This window comes from Stigmatopora argus, chromosome 15 (genome assembly GCF_051989625.1).
Source record: "Stigmatopora argus isolate UIUO_Sarg chromosome 15, RoL_Sarg_1.0, whole genome shotgun sequence".
In the NCBI taxonomy this organism is placed as follows: Eukaryota; Metazoa; Chordata; class Actinopteri; order Syngnathiformes; family Syngnathidae; genus Stigmatopora; species Stigmatopora argus.
Window position 1 is genome coordinate 14,743,139 of NC_135401.1, and position 13,132 is coordinate 14,756,270.

Sequence of the window (13,132 nt, forward strand, 5' to 3'; positions counted from 1 at the left end):
ACATCCCTATGGTGAGGAAAATAAAACCTACCACGAGGATCATACAAAGATGGGCCGAGGAGACCAGCATGGTACTGAGGGACTGTTTTGAGACCACTGACTGGGAGGTGCTGTGCAATTCACATGGGAAAGACATTGACAGCTTGACCCACTGCATCACAGATTATATTAACTTCTGTGTTGAGAACATTGTACCCTCCAAGAAGGTCCGTTGTTTCTCCAACAATAAGCCGTGGGTCACCAGGGATCTAAGGGCCCTCCTGAACAAGAAGAGGGCTTTTAGGTCTGGGGAGAAAGAGAGTCTGAAAATGGTCCAGAAGGAGCTGAAGAGAGAGATAAGGAAGGGAAAGACCATCTACAGGAGGAAGCTAGAGAACCAACTCCAGAGAGGCAACACCAAAGAGGTCTGGGGGAGCTTGAGGACCATTTCGGGCCATGGAGGCAACAGTGAGAGAGACCCAGAGTCCGGAGACAGGGAGTGGGCCAATGAACTGAATCAGTTCTTTAACAGATTCAGTCCTGCCCCCACGCTCCTGACCCCCCAGACCAGAAGCAACTCTCCCCCCTCTTTCTCCTCCTCTTCTTCCTCCCCCTCTTCCACCGGTCTCTGCATTACAGCTAAAGAAGATTGAGGCAAGGAAGGCTACCGGTCCAGACGGCCTCAGCTCCAGACTACTGAGAGACTGTGCGGATCAGCTTGGCAAAGTGATTCTGCATATTTTTAACCTCAGCCTCAGTCTGCAGAAGGTCCCCACCTTGTGGAAAACTTCCTGTGTGGTCCCAATTCCAAAGACTGCGAACCCCAGAGAGCCAAACCACTTCAGGTCGGTAGCATTAACCCCTCACCTGATCAAGACATTTGAGAGAATCATCCTCAATCACCTCAGCCCCCTGATGAATGCAGAGCTGGACCCTCTGCAGTTCGTCTATCGTCCAGTCATTGGTGTGGAAGATGCTACCACCTACCTGATCCACAGGTCTCTTTCACACCTGTAGAACACGGGAAGCACGGTGAGAATGATGTTTTTTGACCTCTCCAGTGCGTTCAACACCATTCAGCCGGTCCTACTGAGAGGGAAACTGGAAGAGGCTGGAGTAAGGAACCACCTAGCCGCATGGATTATCAGCTTCCTCACTCACAGACCACAATATGTGAGACTCCAGGACTGTACGTCTGATGTGGTAGCTTGCAGCACGGGGGCCCCACAAGGCACAGTGCTCTCCCCACTCCTCTTCTCCCTCTACATATCAGACTTCAAACATAATACAGACACCTGCCACCTCCAGAAGTTCTCTGACGACACCCCTATTGTTGGACGAGTGACGGACGGGAATGACCTAGAGTACAGGGGCAGTCATCACAGCCTTGTTGACTGGTGTAGGCAAAACCACCTCTACATCAACACCAGTAAGACAAAGGAAATGGTCATCGATTTTCAGAGGAATCCTCAATAGACCACTCAGGCTTTTGTAATTAGAGGTACCACTGCAAAGACTGCCAATCCTCCCAAACAAAATGGAATGGAGGCCTATTGTCTTCAATGGCATTTCATGTAAAATATGCCTCAATCTGTAGTACATTAATGTAGTGCCTTTTTTCTGATTGTGATGGTGCTTAGGAGGAGGAGGCTCTTCGCGCTCAGGTAAAGGGCCTCGAGGAAAAGCTGGAGATGCTGAAGTTGAAACGCGGTGAGGACAAATCCAGGTTGAAGGAGCTGGAGAAGCACAAGATTCAGCTGGAGCAGCTCCAAGAATGGAGGAGCAAGATGCAGGAGCAGCAGGCCGAGCTGCAGAAGCAACTCAAGGAGGCCAAACGGGTACAACCTATTGTGATCTTTTCACTCGTGACTCAATGACAGTGCTTCTCAATTATTTTCTGTTGCGCCCCCACCAGGAAGATAAATACCATATTTAATTGAGTATAACACGCACAATTTTGAACCAAAAAACTGAAGCAAATTTCGGGTACACATTATACATGAGGTCTGCCCTCCAGCGGTGAAAAAGTCCCCCCTGCAGCCGTTATAATGGGAGACATAAAACCTGTCCTAGTCCGCCAGATGGGGCGCAAGAGCTTGTTCTACCAAAAGCTAGCCCTCTCCAAATAGCCTTCGGCAAGTTTATGGGGGAGGATGAAATTTAAAAAGTTGCTCATAGAAACATTAGCGGGGCAGCCTCAGCTCACCCTGCTGACATTGGCCGGTACTCACACTATAAAATAGAAGAAGAGTGGAATCATTTGTTTGGTGAATCTGATGAATCAGACTTTGAAAGATTTGATATATTATGATGATGAATTAGACTTTAAGGATTTAAAATTATAAATTCAATATGAGAATTGTGTTCATGCTGGTAGTTTGTTTTACCAGGTTTCCGTACCATATGTTATGAATAAATGTTTTGTAATGGTGACATGTGTTCAGCATTTGCCAGTTACGAGTACCGGTGCAATCCTTCGTGTGAGCTGAGAAAAAGTGCAAAAAAACCTTATACCAATTTTTAGTCATAAATTATGGGTGCGCGTTATAAATATGGTAATTCTTCGCACACCCCAAGGAAAAACAGTATTTTTGTATCAAATTCTAAGTACACCTCTGTATAACTCCCTGAGCGGACTCTGACAGTGAGCACACCACTGCTATCCACGGAGTGAATATGCATGACACTTTATTCCAGTCCGGCAAAAAGTATGCTTCTTGAGTCAAAATCTCCAAGGTATCGCTACGCGCCCACCTAGAGGGGCCCGCCCAATTTTTGAGAAGCCCTTCTCTATCATGACCCGAGCTTTTGTCGACAGGAGGCTAAGGAAGCCCTGGAAGCCAAGGAACGCTACGTAGAGGAAATGTCAGACACAGCGGACGCTGTTGAGATGGCCACACTGGACAAGGAGATGGCTGAGGAGCGCGCTGAGTCGCTGCAGCTGGAGCTGGATGCCGCTAAGGAGAAGGTGGAGGAACTCACTGTCGACCTGGAGATCCTCAAGCATGAGATCGAGGAAACAGGTGCGTTCCCCCGACCTCCTTCTGACCCAGCTCGTCTATTTACGGCTCTCCCTGTCAGGTTCCGATGGCGCCGGGTCTAGTTATCACCTCAAACAGCTGGAGGAGCAGAACGGCAGGCTCAAGGAAGCTCTGGTCAGGTTCGTTCTCACAACCTCTATTTCCTTTTTACTATTTTGGATTTCAATTTCTGTTACTATTTCCCATTTAAACAAATAAATAGCTTAACACAAATGGAAAATGTAGATCCGATAAAGAATTAGTCATACTTCTACTTACGAATGTCTCTAGGTATGAAAGTTTCAGGTTATGAAATTTGTATATCCAAATGAGTGACGCCAGTTACGAAATCCCCTAAAAAGTAAATACATTTCCTTATCCATTATTTTATTTTATTTATCTGACTGTTTTGTTGACATTCCATTTAGCGCACCACCGTCTAATGCAGGGGTGTCAAACCGGTCCTCAAAGGGCCGCAGTGGGTGCAGGTTTTCATTCCAACTCAACAAGAGGATACCTTTTGCAAGTGTAATCAGTTAATTAAAATCAGGTGCTACTTATTTTAGAAGACACCTGATTGGTTAAAATGTCGGCACTGGATCGGTTGGAACAAAGACCAGGACCCACTGCGGCCCTCGGCGGAATTGGTTTGACACACCTGGTCTAATGGGTGCATATTAACGTAACCGCAGCCTTTACTGTAGCGCCTTATATATGGAAAACTTTTTAAAATATGTCATTCATTGAAGGTGCGCCTTATAATGCGCTGCACCTTATAGTGTGGAAAATGCGGTAATTTTAAAAAGATGCTTTTAAAGTCCATAACAATCAACGTATTGTTACTTTTTTTCTTTAGATAATTTTTCCGAAATTTTATTGTTGGCTTTAACTATATTTCAGTATATGCCACCCGAACTAAAACTGTAAAAAATTAAAAAATAGTGTTTTTGAAAAATAAAATAAATTAAAAATAAAATTAACCTGCCATCCTCAGGAGAATAAGAATATGATTTAATTATTTGTCAATGTCATTTGAAACAGATGTTTCAGCCCATCCCTGGCCACCATTTGTCAGCAATGGATGTCAAACAATTTGGACTGACAGTCTCTGCTATTGCCATTAACAGTGTTGGAATTAATGCAGTTACATTTGTTATGCTACATAACAAATCAACTTTTCTGCTCTAACCTCAAACTAATGTCTAACACTTTCTCAATCCATAACAGACGGTCCTATAGTTATTGAATGAGCATTACTGGGGTCACTTATGTTATGTTATCCAAGTGAAGTCTCCATATAATATACTGTACTCATGAATGCATGTGAGACACAGTGCGCAAACATTGATTTTTTTTAACTGAATTTCACCAGCACTCTCACACCACAAAACATTAAGTACCCAAACCTCATTGCTGCCAATCCCTTTTCCTGCTGGTAATGTTCAATAACACGACTGATTTTACAGACGTCTTTGCTGCTTTCTGTATCTTTTGTGTTCTTTGTTTGTGTACTTTAAACAAGCCCCATAAGATGTCTTTGATTGGCTAACATAGGGTAAGATGCCATGATAAGCCAATCAAAGACAGTCTAACAGTGTGGGGCAGTCCTTACTTGTATTGTTGTCAGGTTTGTATGGAGAACAAAGGAGCACCTGTGTGAATACATACGTGACTTGAGTGGCAATTCAAAGAAAATACAGACTGGCAAGAGTATACATTTTGAGGACGTTAGTTTTTACTTTTGAAAAGTAACTTGAACAACATTCGCGGTGAACAAGTTAAGTTTGACTGTTCCACCCATCCCTAACGGCTTTTCAATGGTGGTCAGGATGCGAGATCTATCGGCGTCCGAGAAGCAGGAGCACACCAAGCTGCAGAAGCAGATGGAGAAAAAGAATGCGGAGCTTGACGCTTTCAGAATCCAACGGGAGAAACTGCAAGATGAACTGGCAGCCACTGAGAAGATCGTGGATGAGCTCAAAGAGCAGGTCGCGCTCACCTTATCAACACCTCCTGTATTTCATTTGTCATTCTCAACGTAGGCATCTCATGGGCCAGCAAGAAACCACACATTTAAATCCACGATCTCAACATCAATTAAAGGAGCAATTCAACAAAGGACAGAGCTCAGAAACCACCTTGATTTTAGGGGAACAAAAATAATCAACTCACAAATGCATTAGTGCAGTGTAATACACATTTCAGCCAAAACTTTTAAAATGTCTATCTTTTGATATACCGTGCTATCCCTACTTATGAAATCAATTTGTTGCAGAAGTGATTTTGTAACTTATATTTTGCGTAAGTAAAGACATATTTTATATTGAATTAGCGTAATTCGTTCCACAATCTTTAACACTAACCCATAATCTCTAAGAAAAAAGTACTATACCATTTTTTTATGGCATCTATGCAAATGTATGTATGTTTGCAAAAATAATAATAATTATAAACCCATTAATGTGAATATGAAATGTAAATACATTTTCCAACGTGGTGGAATTCCTAGTACACATTCATGTAAACACACAACCTATCAAATTTATTTAAGTACTTGAAATTGGTAGCATTATTGCTTCAAAAAGTAAATAACCAATACAATCGTAGCAAAATGTACCCAGAAAAAAACACAAATGTGAAAAGATAAGACATGTATGACAATGCTGATCATATTCAGGTGGACACATCTTTGGGATCTGAGGAGATGTTGGAGACTCTGACGGAGAGGAACTTGGATCTGGAGGAAAAAGTCCGCGAGCTGCGGGAGACTGTGGTTGACTTGGTAAATGGCTATTAGATGGAACTGTATGGGTTTTTATATCAGCAGATCAAGTTTGTCCACCAATGGGAACCAATGAGTTAACCCCAAAAATGTACTGTCCTTAACTATTTGGCTGCCATTGGTGGTGCTAGATGTAATCCCCACTTGGTACGAGAAGTTTCCGTTTTAGTCCAAATAGTTTGGACGCCTAGTGCCTTCAATGGCATTGAAAGAGGATCATTGACTTCCAACGAGCTTATCGTCGCAGGAGACCATTAACGAGATGAATGACGAGCTGGCGGAGAACGGTCGCGAGACGGAGCTAGAGCTAAGAGAGCTGCTGGATATGAGCGGTACCCGAGTGCGTGAGGCCAACAAGCAGGTGGAAGCAGCGCAGGAGACAGTGGCAGACTACCAGCAAACCATCAGCAAGTACCGACAACTCACCGCTCACCTGCAGGTTACTGGCTCAGCTCCTAAATATGAACTGGGTGTTACAGTTAGGTGCTAATAAAGATGATTCTTGTGTTAATGCGACCGATAGGAAGTGAACCAGGAGCTAACCAGCCAGCAGGAAGCATCGGCCGAGCTCCAGCAGCAGCTGCCCGCAGAGATGTTTGACTTCAAAATTAAGTTCGCAGAGACCAAAGCCCATGCAAAGGTCAGGACTGATACCTTTTTCCAGCAATGTTTGAAGGCCTGTTGCTTATTACGTATGCTGTGCTCTAGCGGATTTTTTAACAAAATTACACTTGTCACTAGCATACAAATTTAATCATCATGCAGTTGGATAGTATAGTATCATACTATATACAAGGCAGTCCTATACAATAAAGTTACGAGAAAGTATAAACTGGGATGACATCATTTATTTATTCATTTATTTTCCATTCGCTTATCTTCACAAGAGTTGCGGCACTGCCGGGGCCTATCGAAGCTATTGTAGTAAGCTGGCGACACCCCGAATTGGTTGCCAGCCAATCGCACAGCACAATGAGACAATCAAGCATTCATACTCACACTCATCCCTAAGGACGATAAAGAGTGTTTAATCAGCCTAGCATGCATGTCTTTAGGATGTGGGAGAAATCCTGGGTACCTGGAAAAGAACAGGAAAACTCAAAACCAACTTCACACCAGGGATTTAAACCTTGAGCTCAGAACTGTCGCTCCCTGTCTCTGAATGTCTGCGGGAGAGGGCGCAGGGACGGGAACGGGGTGCCTGGGCAGGAACGTGGGAGCAGGGTGCTGGGGCGGGAACACAGGAACGGGGTGCCGGGAAGGGAACGGGGCACCGGAACGGGAATACATGGGCGGCTAGGCAGAGTGGGAACATATAGGAGACTAGACGGGACGGGGCACCAGAATGGGAACAGAGGAACAGGGCGCCGGAATGGGAACAGAGGAACAGGAGGCCGGAACGGAAACACATCGCCGGCTAGCCGGAACGGGAACACATGGGTGGCTAGCCGGAACAGGAACACACGGGCGCCTATCCCCAACAGGAACACACGGTCGCCTACGCCCAACCGAAACACATGAGCGATTAGCCAGAACGGGAACACGGGAACGGGGCGTCAGAACGGGAGCACTGGAACGGTTAGCCGGAACGAGAACACGGAAATGGGGCGTTAGAACGGGAACGGTGCTTCGGAACCGGGACACGTCCCCAATGTCAACCAGATTGACTGTGTTTTTGGGGCCCGTCCCGCCCTCCCTGCCTGGTGTTTGGGGTTTCTTGTTTTGTTTTTTTGTCTTATGGAATCCATCCCTTAGGTGGCAGGTTATGTTACACATTGATTGGTTAGGTTTTGTTGGGCTTTTTCCCCTATGTGACCTGTCCTTGTGATTGCCCATTAAGTTCACCTGGCATTTCCCCGGCCCTGGTGTAGCTCCTGCTTGCTACCACTCATGTGACCCAGGTATTGCTGATTGTTTTGTCAACCCATGTCTGTCCATTTAAACCCTGTGTATTTGTCAGTCCATGCCGGATCATCACCTGTGTGTCGCTTGTGTTCACGTCTGCTCCCCATGTCCATTGCTTCTCGTCTCCCCGCGTCTCCCCATCAAGGTTTGGTTTAGTTCACTTGGTTTCTACGTCTTTGTTATTTTTGAGAACCTTCCCTAGTTATGAATGTTTCTGTTAGTACACCTTCACACCCTGGCTTTGCCTGTTTCCCTTCTTTTGGCTCCTACCATGCTCCAGACCCCACATACGTAACAAAGAAGCAGGAAAATTGGCTTGTTGAGGGGCTTGGTGGCCAAGTAAATAGCGAATCAGAGTAACAGTTCTGAGATTAAGGATTCAATCACAGGTTCGGACCTTCCCGTGTAGAGTTTGCTTGTTCTCCCAGGCTTGTGTGGGTTTTCTCCAGGTACTCCAGTGTCCTCCCACATCCCAAAAACATGCATTGTAGGCTGGTTGGACACTCAAATTGCCCCTAGGTATGAGTATGAGGGTGAATGGTTGTCTATCTCCATGTGCCCTGTGATTTGCAGGCCACACAATTCAGAGTGTCCTGGTGCCATAGTTGGGATAGGCTCCCTCGTGTAAATGTCTACACGGGTGGGGCGTTGCATTTTTTCAGTGTTTTTCCCCCCATTAGTCAATGCAGAATGGTGCTTGCTCGCCAATACGAGAGGAGTATACTACTTCCCGTTGGTAATGGTCGTGCATTATTCTATTGTGAGGACATTTGTGTGCATCATTTTCGGAATATTTTGAAGGAAAGACAAACGCAAACAACCCTCGATAGGCTCCTTTTAAAAAATGCAGCTGAAAGTCAGGGTGGAGGTGGGGCACATAGAGCCAACCCGGGAGAAGAAAGGTATAAAAATTTAAAACAAAATTAGAATTAAGTTTAGTGTAAGGTTAGATTAAACTTATTTTTCAGTGTGTCTGTATCGTAATCCAAGTTCATTTAAATTTGTTTATGCTATGTTACGAGCGCATTGCCGTGCAAAATGTATCTCTTTCTCTCTGTCCCTCTCTCCCCTCCACAAAACATTTTCGTACTATTTAACTTCATAACCACTAGTTATTTGTTGCTCTGTTAATAGATAGCGATTTACAACATATAAAAATGTTTTTCCATTCCAATATTCTGTTTTTGGTGTTTTTTTCAGAGGGTTGGAACAAATTAATTTGTTTTTATTTAATATCTATGGTAAACATTTATTAGAGATACGAATATATCGACATTCGAGCTCAGTCCCGGAACGTATTAAGCTCATATCTCAAGGTACCACTGTGCAACTGTGCTCACTTCAGGCTATGGAGATGGAGCTGCGAAAGATGGAGGTGACAGAGGCCAAGCGGCACTTGTCGCTGCTCACATCCTTTATGCCCGACTCCTTTGTGCGGTGCGGCGGAGACCATGACGCAATCTTGGTGCTGTTGCTCCTTCCCAGACTGGTCTGCAAGGTAGCCAACCTTTGACACTTGAATTACATAGCAATCTAAAAATAATTTTAAAGATTTAGTCGTCCATTTTCGGAACCCCTTTATCTTCACTAGTTAATAATGTGTGTGTGTGTGTTAAAATATGTGCCGCGTTGCATTTGTCCGGTTTTTATCGCTTAATCTTTAATAAGAGGAGCATTTAGCCGAGGTGTACAGGGCGTGATATGCGCACGGGGATTGCCCTTTGACCCATCCGAGTCAGACTCTGTCCACTTTGTAGTGCCTTTTAGACTTATAGTGGGGATAAAGCCGTTCAGAAAATGAATGAATGAAAAATCAAGTTTAATGTTGGAAAATGTTTATTTCTTCTATTTATAATATAATGGCATCAACAAATCTCCAAAAGGTTTAGACAGGGAATATTGAATGGTTGGAAAAGACAATTGCACATATAATGAAGACAAGGCTCTTGGGGGGGGGTGCTGGAGCCTATCCCAGCCAACCACGGGCAGCAGGCAGGGAAACCCTGAATTGGTTGCCAGTCAATCGCAGGGCACAATCACACCGCCACTAACTGGGAATCGAACCCAGGCTGCCCCCACCAACGTCAGGTGGAAGAACAACTGCGCTATTGGGAGGCCTGCTGAAAGAGCAATTATCACTAATTAGGTCCAGTGGCAACATGATTGAAGTGCTTAACGCCGGCCAGATCTGTGCTGCCATCGATTCAAATGTGCCCTGAAACGGGGCTTTTGATCAGACAGTTGCCCTTCAAATCTGCCGCTACCTAATTTGGGCGGCTCTGGCATTTGTCCGGAGCGTGCCGTTTTACGGGTCGGGCTGGCGCTATGCTCCTCTGTCCAAACAGGTGGTCGCTAACTCGCATGACTGGCTATAGCGCCAAGTACATCATGGAGACAGACTTTCCTTCTAGCAAATGGGAGGCCAGCGAGTAGTTAGGAGATAGCTAATGGGAACTCGAGCATGACAATTTTTGGGGGAAAAAAACTCAAATAGGAAGTTGATTTACCTTTCGGGGCATGTTTGATTTCGTTTGACTTTTCGTAACCCTGACTGTTTTTCGTATTTTGGCACAAAAAGTTTCTCATTAAATCTTCCATGAATATTTTGTATGTACAAGCATTCATAAGTGGAGGTACCGCTGTCTATATAAACTAGACCAGGGGTCGGGAACCTTTTTGACGGAGAGAGCCATAAACAATTCATATTTTCAAATGTTATTCATTGAGAGCCATTCTCAAAATTTAAAAGTAAAAACACACTAAAATGTTTGCTATTTGTAGTAATTTCACCACTTTTAAAGTACAAACGTTCTCTGAGATCTCTTGACAACATTGTCGCGCTATTGCTAATCAATGATAATCAATGGCAGTATGCATGCAGAATAATTTAATTGGAAAAAAAAAGTTTCAAGCCACACTTCAGGTAGTGTCGGCGCCACAAAGCTCACGTACCGCTCCTATTGAGGCATTCAGGACTGAGCTTTCTCAATAGCGGTTCCCATATTTTACCTCACAGTTTAGCGGGGAGCCATATGCACCTAGCAAAAGAGCCACATATGGATCCCGAGCCATAGGTTCCCTACCACTGAACTAGACCAAGGAGCACAAGCAAGTATTTTCTCTGAGCCAGGGGGCACAAGGCAAAGTGTTAAACCGTTATGTATTTTACTGAATCACAATTCCAAGTTTACTATGCCAACCTGGGATGCCATGTCATCCGGACTATAGCCTGTATCCTTGATGGGGCTGCATGAGCATGGTGGCACCTGGAAGGATACCATTAATGAAGAAAACTGTCTTCATCTTATATTTTTTTTAATGAAATGGACAGGCATGCTAGCTTTTGATGGACCATGCCTACGTAACAAGAGTTGCTAGGATATATGATTGGTCAATGGCCATTTGGTGGGCAATGAGTGGCAAAGGTTATTTGGAAAATTCTTTGTCTTTTGGATGTTTGTTTAGGCAGAGCTGATTAGCAAACAAGCACAGGAAAAATTTGATCTTAAGGAGAATGGGGCGGTGCCTGGTGAACTGCGGGGGTCTGCAGGCGAGCGCCTGAGCTTCGCCGCTGGTCTAGTCTACACGCTGACCCTCCTACAGGCCACCCTCCACAAATATGAACAGTACGTTGTACATTTAGCTGTCAAGCCGTCAATACAAACCCTTTGACATTGAGCATGTGCGCACGTTTGAGGGCCCTGTCAGAATGCAGCGTGGAGATGTACAAGAAAATGGGCTCATTGTATGCGGAGATGAGCATCCACGAACGCTCGCTCGAGTTCCTGATGGAGCTCCTGTGCAAGGACCAGCTGGACGAGACTGTGAATGTGGAGGCGCTAACCAAGGCCGTCAATTACTACCAGCAACTCTACTCCGTTCACCTGTCGGAGCAGAGCGAGGACTGTACCATGCAGCTAATCGACCACATCAAGGTGAGACCCAAAAGCAGCTGATGAGGAAAGCTCAGTTCATGTTAAACGGGACGAAACGGTTGTAGTTCACACAGAATGCGCTGAACTGCGTGCGGGTGGAAGCGGGACGCCTACGGTCCTTCCTGCACGCCGGCCAGGAAAAGGCAGAGCTTAGCACGCTGCTGGAAGAGCTGGAGACGGCCTGCAGTGACGCGCGACAGTTTTGCAAGAAGATCCGACGACGTATGCCGGGAACCGACGCGCTGGGAATCCCGTCCGCCCTCGTCTTCGGACCGCAGGTGAATGTGCTCCCCAAAGCCACATTGTTTTGGTTCTTATGCCATTGACTGGCAGGTAATCTGCATGCTAACCTTCCAACACAGCTATATTTTACTGTCTGCGTTTTGGCCCAAAAAACAACCCAAGTCATTGGCCACACGTCATTTGTCATTGGTCAAAGCGAGTGGCGGGCCATGCATTTTACACCTAGGCCTTCAGTAGTGCTACATCTGAATCAATCCAACCCTCAATAACTATTTTATGGCTATAAAACCTTTACTGCAGCTACAGCTGTGACACATGTAAAAAGCATCAATAATAACCTCATAAGATTGAAATATTATATTGGAATAAGCCACATTTTACTCACCAAAAATCTTTTTTATTTGTACACAAAATTCATGCTCATTTCTTCAAGAAGATTTAAATTACTCTGTCATACAGATAATCCATGCGTTTCAGTTCCATCAAGAAGTTCTTTTCTATTGCCATCGAAGCTAATGCTGAAAATCGAGCCTGTCCTGTCGTGATTCTGGCATAAGTTTTTATTCGATTTAGGACTGAAAATGTCCGTTCCTGGTTGTGACAGACTTGCTAGCTTCGGAGTTGTCCGACTTTTCTTAATGATTTCCAGTTTTTCTTGAAAAGTCAGTCTTAAAATGGCTTTGACAGCAAGTTTGCAACCAAATCCATTACTTCTCTTCCTTCAGCCATTGTGGGTTGCCAAAACCGCTATCAAATCAACACAACAATATATTTGCTTGTGCAGCTCGTACAGATACAATTTGCCTGCTCTGGCAGTACACTCTATCGCTAGCCAATCATAGTTTGTGAAAACGCTGACGTTTCCCTACGCCTGCGAGAAGGCATTGGTGTCGCCGACTCGAAATCTGATTGGTTAAAGCAACAGTTTTATCGACGATTGTTTTATACAGCAGAGCCTGCAGAACTGATTGTGAAGGCCTCAAGCATATTTTTGACTCTGGCAACAAATAATGGCTGAAATGTGATTGGTTAAATGCTTAAATATGAAAACACACATCTGGAAGCAGCACAACCAGGGGAAAAGCAATGAAAGGAAGCTGACAGACAATTTGGAATTATTTAATAAATATTCATGGACAAAACATAATTAACATCAGTTTGTGATTCTGATTTTCTTAGACAAGCAGAGAAGGCCTTGCAGGCCCTGACGGTCCACCAATGGTCAAAGCAGTCTTTAAGAAAATATTTTGATTAAAACAACGTTGTAG

General features: G+C 44.6%; 1 protein-coding gene across 8 annotated transcripts in view; it reads left to right on the forward strand.

Annotated features, from left to right (window-relative positions):
* Nucleotides 1–13,132, forward strand: part of LOC144089629 (dynactin subunit 1-like) — a 46,708-nt gene that overhangs the window by 23,799 nt on the left and 9,777 nt on the right. For all 8 annotated transcript variants that reach the window (XM_077620664.1, XM_077620665.1, XM_077620667.1 and 5 more), the window contains 11 exons: nucleotides 1,620–1,817; nucleotides 2,798–3,002; nucleotides 3,061–3,139; nucleotides 4,828–4,987; nucleotides 5,677–5,781; nucleotides 6,029–6,220; nucleotides 6,305–6,421; nucleotides 9,032–9,184; nucleotides 11,152–11,312; nucleotides 11,384–11,621; nucleotides 11,687–11,899. In XM_077620664.1, coding sequence (XP_077476790.1) covers nucleotides 1,620–1,817; nucleotides 2,798–3,002; nucleotides 3,061–3,139; nucleotides 4,828–4,987; nucleotides 5,677–5,781; nucleotides 6,029–6,220; nucleotides 6,305–6,421; nucleotides 9,032–9,184; nucleotides 11,152–11,312; nucleotides 11,384–11,621; nucleotides 11,687–11,899 — 1,821 coding nt within the window. The remainder of the gene's footprint in view (nucleotides 1–1,619; nucleotides 1,818–2,797; nucleotides 3,003–3,060; nucleotides 3,140–4,827; nucleotides 4,988–5,676; nucleotides 5,782–6,028; nucleotides 6,221–6,304; nucleotides 6,422–9,031; nucleotides 9,185–11,151; nucleotides 11,313–11,383; nucleotides 11,622–11,686; nucleotides 11,900–13,132) is intronic.